The sequence below is a fragment of the Hordeum vulgare genome, chromosome 7H (assembly GCF_904849725.1).
Source record: "Hordeum vulgare subsp. vulgare chromosome 7H, MorexV3_pseudomolecules_assembly, whole genome shotgun sequence".
Lineage (NCBI taxonomy): Eukaryota > Viridiplantae > Streptophyta > Magnoliopsida > Poales > Poaceae > Hordeum > Hordeum vulgare.
The window spans coordinates 117,224,423-117,235,350 of NC_058524.1; the positions used below are offsets into that span (position 1 = coordinate 117,224,423).

At 42.4% G+C, this 10,928-nt stretch overlaps 1 protein-coding gene across 1 annotated transcript; it reads left to right on the top strand.

The window, feature by feature from the left end:
- The first annotated feature begins 726 nt into the window (after positions 1 to 726).
- LOC123410534 (SUPPRESSOR OF GAMMA RESPONSE 1-like) lies at positions 727 to 4,627 on the top strand. The gene is made up of 6 exons (XM_045103483.1): positions 727 to 824; positions 1,909 to 2,050; positions 2,483 to 2,669; positions 3,028 to 3,557; positions 3,680 to 4,054; positions 4,150 to 4,627. The coding sequence occupies exons 1-6, from the start codon at positions 817 to 819 to the stop codon at positions 4,204 to 4,206; spliced, it is 1,299 nt and encodes a 432-aa protein (XP_044959418.1). The 5' UTR covers positions 727 to 816; the 3' UTR covers positions 4,207 to 4,627.
- Positions 4,628 to 10,928: the final 6,301 nt, after the last annotated feature.

Below are 10,928 nucleotides of genomic sequence, written 5' to 3' on the forward strand. Positions count from 1 at the left end.
TCTCATCGGAGAAATACTGGGAGTTTAAATAAAATGCTTTGGTGACTTTTACAAACTTTACAATTGATGATTGACACATCAAGTTTTCCGTTGCAACGCACGAACATATGTGCTAGTAAAGAAAACAAAAAAACAGAATATACCCAAAAAACCACAAAATAAAACAAATGCAAAAGGAATAAAAAACAAAAAAGATGAAATCCAATAAATAAATAAATAAATAGCAAAGAAAGAAAGAAAAGATAACAAACCGGGAAAAGCCTGGAAATAAAGGATGAAAATTTATGAAAAGCAAAGGGACAACAAAGAAAACGTTGGATAACAAAGAAAAAAAACTAAAAAAAACCTGAACGAACCAACCCACCGAGCATGGCGAATGAACTAGCGAAGGAAAAACAATAATACTCCGTAGAAATGAGACGAAAGAATCACTCGCTTTATGCGAGATATAGAGTTTGCGACGCACAGAGCATCATACACCGTCCTACCCTAGCGACCGACTTGGCCTGAAGACCAAGTCAACCCCGCAGAGTAACACAGTCAAGCAGGACCCACCCGGAGCACCCGTCCCCGTGGGCCAAGACCACGCACCGCGCCCCAACCCCGACCGTCCACGCGCCATCGGACGGACGAGGACCGTCCATCCACGTCCACGCGCCGTGTCTCAGCTCAGGGTGCAGTAGTATACCGCGTGCGCCCCGTGGTCAACTCCGATTCAAAAAAACAATCCCACCACTCTCCGCTTCGGCTCCACACGCCGCCCCCCGCCGGAACCCTAGGACGTCGCCGCCCGTCGCCGGGCGCGCGGCCGCCGCCATGACCGGGTGCGTCGCCCCCCCTCGATCCGACCGCGTAGACGCTTGCCCGCGCCGCGCTCCTCCGATGGCTCGACCCGCCGCGGGGGAATGCGATCTGCCTGCCTAGGTCGGGATAGGAGGCGCCGGCTGTTTCCCTTTTCGTGCCGAGCTCCGGTGGGGTGCCCTTTAGGGTCTGGGGGCTTGCGGGATCAGTATCCCCTTGTCGCCACTAATTTTTGCGATTCAATGGATGCACGATTTGGGCGTCGGAGTCGTGGGATTTTTTACAGTTAAAAACGATCTTTCCGCCAAGGGGTTTGGATCGAAAGGCGTCTTCTTTTCTTGCTTATGAGGCTCAGTGTGAAGGACAATGGCTAGGTTATGTGAATGTAACATGTTCTTGTTTCGGATGTGCATGAAAGGCATGTTCTGGTTTGTCCTTATTATTATATAGCAAGTTAAAGACACATACGCTTCTGGTCGGAAGGAAGAGTGGAAATGTTACTTCAAAGGAGGCAGTCATCGTCTCTCTGCTGTTGTGTCCATCTTAAACATTTGGATGGCTTTCAGCATGACTAATTAAAGATCACTTTCCAACGCTTTCTTCTATTTATCCGATTAGCATCGCATGCAAAACTGACTTCAGTCATTGTTAGTGGTCGTTAGTTTGCCAGTGTCATGGTTCCTGGGTAAAAAAAATGTTTCTTTCGAACTGACTTCTGGTTAGCAGTGCTTTAATTTGGATTTACACCGTAGCGAGAAGCCAGCAGTGTAGTTGAATTTGGTCCTGTATTTTGTAAATGAGATGCTTAACCGATATTAGCACGAAAGATATTTTGAGGAACTATGCATTAGCGGTACATATTGATTGTATTTCGGTGTTCTTGCCAGATTCAAAATTAAGTTCATTTTGTACCTCTAAAAGATTGACTGGATATGTTTAATGAAGTTATCCCCTTTCTTGTGTCAGCCTTTGGTTCTTCCTTTTTGTGGTTATAATGCTGTTGATAGGTGCATAAATATGCATTGAAGTTGTGATAATGTTGTTGGAGTTGTAGAACAACTTTTCTGTATCCATCTGTCTTGACTCTACTGCTAATAATTTCTGCAGGACATCCTGGCTAATCGATAGCCAAAGAATTGCTTCGAAAATAAAAAATGTATCTGGGTCACGGGATCTCAGTAAACAAAAATGGTTGAGCAACCCAACTAAGGAGTGCCCGAATTGCAGCCACATCATTGATAACAGTGACGTAAGAGTTGTGCATTTGCATTTCTATTATGTAAAATTGAACTAGCTGTGGTGCATGTGTATATCATTTGCATTTTGTTGTTAGTATGGCTGAATGGCTGATTCATGCTTATTTTAAATGGAGGGTTAGGAAAAAAAAACTATATAATTAATGTTTGAGCGATTACTCTTATCTTTATCCAGCCTTCTGCTCATTGGTCTATGTTAATCAGGCAATCACTTCTTCCTAAAGCTGGAACAGATTCTGTTATAATTCTGTGACTTTATGATTCTCATGTTCCAGATCAAGTGTTATATGAATATATTGTTTCTAAAGTTTTTGAGTTTTCCCACTTCGGGACTATGGATAAGTATTGTTGATTAGTAATGCCCATTAAGGTTCTATAAGGTGTAATGTAAACTGCAACCCTGATTAATTAAGGTTTTTCTACAGGTTGTTCACCAGTGGCCTGGTTTGCCAAAGGGTGTAAAGTTTGATCCGTCTGATCAGGAATTGCTTGGGCATTTGCTTGCGAAACATGCCGCAGCAGGTTCTCAACCTCACCCATTCATTGAGGAATTTATTCCAACAGTTGAGGAAGCTGATGGTATCTGCTACACTCATCCACAGAAACTTCCAGGTTCCCCTCAGTTTAAATCTTTGAAGTACCCAGACATCTTCCTGTGTTTACTATCTGGTCTTTTTCAGTCAGACCCAAGGCCCAGCATTTCTACTAAATCTAGCATTATTTTCAGTGTTGGCGATAACATTATTCTTTTCATTCAATATATTACCTTTACACATATGTCACTCAGGAACATTCTACACTGGTTCAGTTCCGGTCCTTTTTTTCAAACGGGGACTTCACTTTCTTTTATAAAGCACCTATTTTATAGCTTTGGCAATAGAACTGTGCTTTTGAGAAATTTATTAATCTGTTTTTCTCTGCTCTGCTTTGGTGCTTTGCATTACTGTTGAATTGACTTCATCCTTTTCAGGTGTTAAACAAGATGGAAGTGTATCACACTTCTTCCACAGAACATTTAAAGCATATAACACTGGGACTAGGAAGCGTCGAAAGATCAACACTGGTGATCTTGCCGATGTTCGCTGGCACAAAACAGGCAAGACAAAGCCAGTAATAGTTGATGGACAGCACCTTGGCTGTAAGAAAATAATGGTGCTATATATGAGTACCGTGAAGGGTGGGAAGCCTAAGAAGACTAATTGGGTGATGCATCAATATCATCTAGGCACTGGCGAAGATGAGCAGAATGGAGAATATGTTGTCTCCAAATTATTTTTCCAGCAACAATCTAAGCCTGGAGAAAAGAGTGCACTAGAGTTAACCAACACAGATGTGATGGAAACTATAGTAGCTGAAGGATATCTCCCTGACCTCCCTGAACCAACCATGGAAGAAGAAGATGAACGGATTAGTAGTATTAGTAATCAAGAGGTTCTTCTTAATAATGAATATAATGCTGACGAGGAAGCCCTTCATAGCCATGAACATAATACTTATCAGGTAGTTGCCTATTCATACCACTTTATTTCTGTTCATTACGTTCTTACTCAAGTTGAATTAGCAAACAAAACATAGGAAGTGTTTAAGGTAACTGAATAATGAAGCCAATAACTGATATTCAGGAAAACGGAGATTGTGAAATAAACATGGAAGAAAAAGCTGCTGAAGAAAATGCCGTCTATCCATCCTCTGAAAAACCCGAGGATGGAGATAATCCCCCATCACAAGATCCAAACTTGTGGGAAGGTGATTCCCAGTTTCTGTTAGATTCTCAGCAACTGGCAGAAAATTTGGCCATTTGTGACGAGTTCCTGCAGAGCCAGACCTCGTGCGGCGATGGAGATGAACCAGGTTCGATCAAGCCTCGCCTGGCAGTTTATGCCCAATTGCCAGTAGAGGACTTGAAGAAAGATCTGCAAGAATACAAGGACTTGGGCCCTTCAGACAATGCAAATCTTGAGCCTGACAACAATGCTGAAGTTCGATTGAGCCAACTTGTAAGATTTTGATACCTTGAATTCTGACGCAGTTTTTTGACATGTTCAATTTCCCCTTTCCACCCTGTGTTTGCTAATCTGTGCCTTACTTGCAGGAATTTTCACAGGACAGCTATACGATGGGAATTTTCACAGGGCAGGCGACTGATTGAAGTCGTCTCCTTGAATGCACTGCCAGCACCTTGTGCATGAAGAAACATCCGAGTCCCTTTTTGCGAGACAATATTAGAGCAATGTGCTGCAAGCATCACCAATTGTGGTTTTCAGCTGTTTGGTGCTGTGGCTATTTACCTCGGTGAATCCGAGTTGTAACCCGCCAGCTTAACACCTTGGCGCTGTATATGAGACGCCCTGTTTATGCACTGATGAATTGCTCTCAGGCATACAAACTGTAAGTTATGAAGAAGGCCAGAAGGTGCGATGTTATGTGCTGGTTACTGTTCAGCCCTAGAACTAGCTACGCCTGGCAGCATGCGCTTGTAAATTGTAAGGATTAGCTGCCTCATTTTGGGAATCTTGAATGAATAGTAAATGATTAGCTGACGTGCTGATGAGTTTTTCTTCAGTTATAAACCCTGAATTAGTGTTGTCTACTGATGTTGCAGTGTTTCTTCAGTTATAAATCCTGAATTTGAGTTGTCTAATGATGTTACAGTATTTCTTCAATTATAAATTCTGAATTTGAGTCGTCTAATGATGTTGCATTGACAACGTTGGCCGTCATGGTACCACCTATTAAATGTAAAAAATAAATCACTTTCATGTGCTGGATTAGTACCTTGGTGAAGCTGGGCTGAGAATTTCGTGCAAGATTGATCTCGTGATAATCACATGATAGAGATGGAAACCAACCCCAACTTTCTGAACTCCCTTTCAATGTCTGGTATAATATCTGTGAGTTTTGTATGAGTCGGTGTATTGTTTCAAATTGGATTATAATTGACAGCCATGCTTGGTAGTTTCCAGTGGGTTGGATTTAGGGACTTTGTATAGAATAGCATGTATATATAGAGAGAGATAGAAATAAGTTAAGGTTTCATGTGTTGCGTCAAGCTAAAGTCTTTGAAAATTCTTTGATGTGGGAATCATTAAAATTTGGTGTTTCAACGGTTCACGGGATTTTGGAGACAGACGACAGACACAGAGTCAAGCCTCATATAAGATTTCCTCTATTTTTGTGGAATCATACAGACAAATGCAGTTGTTCCAAATGGACAAATGGAAAGAGAAAAGGGGGCTCTGATCCTGGAAAAAAATAGCTTCATAAATCACTCTATAACATACTGGCATGTGTAGTATGTGTAACATAGTATGCATCCCTGATGACGGATAGCTTTCCTCGTGTTAGGAGCCCATGACATGTATTATTCCGTCGACCACCTGTATTGTTCTTCATATGAACTTGCTGCTGTCTTGGTTGGTTTGAGAGGCATTCTCTGCATATCCAAACCCAGAGGAAAGTTTGAGTTCAAATCGTACACGATCGGAGATTTTGGATCGAATCCAAACCTGTTCTCAAACACAATAGCCTCACTAATGTTGTTTTCCAGGAAGGTTATTATACAATGAGTTTAATCCGACACCAGACAACATACGTATGGTTGTCCAATTCTTAAAGGCATCACATCACTGTGTACAGGCCGACACAGTCATGTTTGACTAACCCAGAAAAGAAATAGAATCGACGTGCTGATCCATCTGACTAGATAATTTTCATCACGTTGCTAACCCGCAAGTGACGTCTGCTCTGCAGCAAATATACTGTCTCTAGTTTCTTCTTTTGAGAAACTCTATCGATACTGTCTGTAGTTTTGGTTTGGTAAGTACGTACAGATTTGCAACTTCGATTGGGTCCGCATACGTACGTGCACAGGCAAACGACGGCAGAGTACTCAATTTTTTAAGATGAGGCGAAGACAGCGCGATTAGTCCAGTGGGACCAGTGCAGCCGGGCCCATGCCTAGCGGCCCATGACGGTGCACGTCAGGACTAGAAAAAGGAGCGGCCCGGCCGTGTAGCGCGGAGCCGGCCGGCGGCTACCGTTGCGAGTGCGACGCGGAATACTTCGCCCCCACGGTATCAGCTGTCGCTCGGCAGCCCCTAAAAAAAATGTCCACCTCAAGCTTCTATCCCTCTGCGCCGAAAAGGTGATCGTTTTTGTTGTAGAATGTGTTGTAAGTTGAATTGAGAGAGATAGCGAGAGAAACAAATGAATAAATTGTTGTCTTTATTCCTTGATGATTGAACACTTATATACACGGGGAACGGACGCATCCAAAGGATGCGACGGTTCGGAAGGCGGTTCCTGGAGGCGACGCTCCAGGAACAATATGTCGGTTCCGCATCGTGGGGATATCCACGTGCGGTTACAAGTAGAGATTGATTTAACTAATTACATAATTAATTAAATTCTAACACTCCTCCTAATCTATACTTGTCCTTGAGCGATGTTCATCATCTTGAAATAGTCTCCTTCAAAAATTATGTGGAAAAAATATAAGGAGTGGTGTAGTATATGCGGCTAAAACTCCTTCAAACCCTCTGGGAAAATAAGGAGAAAATGATACATCATATAATGATTATTGCCTCTGTTAACTCTATATGAAATGTATCCATAGAATTAGAGGACAATGTATGTCGTATATATTTTCCTAAAAACCCCGGTGGGGAAAACAGATAATATGACATATGATCTTATGTTGATATTACCTCATTAAAAACCTCGATGAGAACCTATAAAGTAAACTCATAAAGGAAAAAAGAGTGTAATATGATGCTTTGAACAGGAACAGTTCAGGAAGATACTCCCCGTGACTCTTGCAAATCTTGGAGCCGTCGCATACCAATTCCATGAATGTATTTCTGAAATGTTGAAGCTGGTAGAGACTTCGTGAAAAGATCAGCGAGATTATCGCATGACTTGACTTGCAAGATGTTGATTTCCCCATTTTTCTGGAGTTCATGGGGATAAAACAACTTAGGGGCAATATGCTTAGTGATATTGCTCTTTATGTATCTTGTTTGCATCTGTGCAACACAAGCCGCATTATCTTCATAGATAATGGTAGGTGATTCGATAGAACCAGTTCCACATGATTGTTGTATGTGGTTTATCATCGTGCGAAGCCACACACATTCGCGTGAGGCCTCATATAATGTAATTATTTCAGAATGATTGGTGGACGTTGCAACCAGAGTCTGTTTTGAAGACTTTCATGATATGGACGTCCCATCATGTAGGAACACAAAGCCGGTCTGTGATCTGGCATTATGGGGATCAGATAAATAGCCAGCATCGGTGTATCCAATCATATTAGAGTCTAGATTTCTCTGGAACTGAAAAAATAGGCCAAGATCCTTTGCGCCTTGGAGATATCGAAAGACATTCTTGACTCCCGACCAATGGCGTTTGGTGGGAGTTGCGCTGTGTCTAGCAAGTAGATTCACTCCAAATGCGAGGTCAGGTCTTGTGCAATTTGCAAGATACATAAGCGCTCCAATGGCACTGAGATATGAAACCTCGGGTCCCAACATCTCTTCTCCATCATCCCTTGGCCTGAACGGATCTTTTTCTACGTCTAGAGATCGAACCATCATGGGAGTTTTAGATGGGTAGGATTTGTCCATATTGAATTTCTTCAATATTTTCTGGATATAGGCAGCTTGGTGTACCGTTATTCCTAAGGGAAGGTGCTCGAGTTGAAGACCCAAGCAAAATTTGGTTTTACCCAAATCCTTCATCTCAAATTCCATCTTTAGATGATTGCGTGCTTCATCAATATCTTGTGTGTTGCCGATGATGTTGAGATCATCAACGTACACTGAAATGATACAAAATCCTGAAGAGGACCTTTTGATGAAGACACATGGGCAGTCATCACTGTTGGAGTAACCCTTGCGAAGAAGGAACTCACTAAGTCGGTTGTACCACATCCGTCCCGACTGTTTCAAGCCGTATAGAGACTTGTTCAGTTTTACACAGTACATGTTGCGTTTTGCGCTTGAATTCGGGACAGAGACTCCGTAAGGAACCTTCATGTATATGTCTGAATCTAGTGACCCGTAAAGATATGCGGTCACGACGTCCATCAACTGCATAGATAGACGATTTTGCACTGCCAAAGATATAAGATATCGGAAAGTGATACCACTCATACTGGAGCATATGTATCATTGAAATCAATGTCGGGTCTGTGCGTGAAACCCTGTGCTACGAGCCTTGCCTTGTATCTCACCACCTCATTGTTCTCATTCCGTTTCCGGAGGAAAACCCATTTAAATCCCACAGGAAAAACATTAGGAGGTGTTGGTATTGCTTCAGTGAATACCTTTCTTTTATTAAGCGAGGCAAGTTCTGCTTGTATTGCGTCCTTCCATTGAGGCCAGTCGGAGCGTTTTTCACACACAACAATAGTCCTTGGATCATGATCATTAAGAAGGGAATTTGCAATTGTAGCAGAAAAATAAGTGTCGACAATCATAGACTTACGGTTGAATGATTCTCCAGAATCGATATAGTTGGTGGATATCTCCTGCACCCCTGATGACTCTTCGTGATTTCCCAATACGCGTGAGTCTGGGTGTTCCGATGTCCCAGCCAGTGTGTGCAGGCTGGAGCTGGGTTGTGAAGGTTGCCCTTCCACTGGGTGTAAACTACCCATAAGGTGTTCATCAACGTTGAGTTGACTTGCATTTACTGATTTTGAGGATTTTCTCCTCTCTCTCTCCTTTGCTGCTTGCGAGAAGCAGGTTCCGGGTCAGAGGCCATACTACTCCCCCTCTTTTTAGGAACAGGGAGTTGAGTGGTTTTAGTTGGTACCTCCACTCTTTCGGGCGCATTTCTGGCTGGAATCAAGGATTTTGTAACACATTTTAGATCAGTAAATGAATCTGGCAGATTATTTGCAAGATGTTGCAAATTGATGATTTTCCGAACTTGGAGTTTGGTCTCTTGAGTACGTGGATCAGAGGCTGAAATGGCAATGGCATTCCAATCAATTTCCGGGCATTCTTTCTGGTACTTGAAATCTCCCCCTAATGCCGGAAAATGTTCCTCGTCAAATATGCAATCAGCGTGACGGGTTGTGAATAGATCCCCAGTAAGGGGTTCCAGGTACTTGATAATTAACGACGATTTGTACCCCACATAGATCCCTAGTTTCCTATGTGGGCCCATGGATGTCCGCTGCGGTGGTGAGACTGGGACGTACGTAGCACATCCGAACTTACGCAGATGGGAAATGCTGGGAGGATTTCCACGTACCAATTACAGAGGGGAAGTACTGTGATATGCAGTAGGTCGCAATTGGATTAAGTCAGCAGCGTGTAAAATTGCATGACCCCAACACGAGGTTGGCAAGCTACAATTCATTAACAAAGGTCTTGCAATGAGTTTGATCCTCTTAATTAGAGATTCGGCCAAACCATTTTGAGTATGGACGTATGGAACAGAGTGCTGAACTTCAATCCCCAAGGCCATGCAATAGTCATTGAAAGCACGTGAAGAGAATTCTGCAGCATTGTCCATGCGAATTGATTTAATTGGACTTTCTGGATAATGGGCATGTAAATTAATCACTTCCCTCATTATCTTGGCAAATGCATGGTTTCATGTGGATAGAAGGCACACGTGTGACCATCGTGTAGATGCATCAATCAGAACCATGAAATACCAAAATGGTCCAGATAATGGTTGGATAGGGCCACGAATGTCACCTTGAATGCGTTCAAGGAACTGAAGTGGTTCAGCTTGTATTTTAAGGTGTGATGGCCTTAAAATTAGCTTCCTTATGGCGCATGATGTGCACACAAAGTTTGATGACTGAGGAAACTTTGACTCAAGCAAATTATGACCAATGGAATTGCTAGTAATTTTCCTCATCATCCCAACACTGGGATGGCCAAGGCGATCATGCCAAGTTTGGAATGCATTAACATTCTGAAAAATTACCTTGTAAACAACATGTTCTACGGGGTTGATGTACGTATAGTACAGTCCGGACAACAGAGAAGGAATTTTTTCAAGTACTTGCTTGCCATATCCGTAATCTTTTGTAAAGAGTAGAAACTCCTCTTTGTTGTCTTCATGGGTTTCAATGTGAAAACCATTTTTACGGATATCTCGAAAACTGATTAGGGTACGGGATGAATCGGGATACAACAAGGCATCCTCAATTGTCACTTGTGTACCACCTGGGAGGGTAAATATGGCACGTCCAGTGCCAACAATTACCGTATCGCGTCCAGCGATTGTCAAAATATCTCCATTCATCCTTTTCAGAGTCTAAAAATATTTCAACTCCCTCGGTATGGAGTTTGTGGTAGCACTGTCCACAAGGCATAATTCCTCTTCCATCGGATTGTCCCCGTAGAGAGCCATATATAAAAATGTGAAATTTTCAATAAGAAAACCTTGTTTCAATACATAGAATGCAATCTTATTATATCAAAGTGTTGATACAATATAAATGACAACAATACTTATGTTCTATTACAATCATCACACATGGATATGATTTATTTAATAAATCGATCACTAAGGAGATAATGGGACTAATCGAAGTCTCCAAACATGTCGGTTGAGGCTTACTCAACCATCATGTTCTCCGTGTCCATAGGGTCCTCTGATGTCTGGAGGGTCATGGTGTTGCTAGGTCCGAGAGGAACGTCTTGCGAACAACCAGCTCCATTGGTGCCATCTGGATGAGGGTTGAAGTTGGCTTCAAACATTTTCCCTTGAGGTACTTTGCGTCCCTGAGATTGCTGATACAGAATTGCCAGATGCTTCGAGGTCTTGCACTTATTAGCAGGATGCGTGTAGCATCCACACTTGTCACAAAGCTTAGTTTTGTCAAACTTGGGCTTTGCGGTGCCT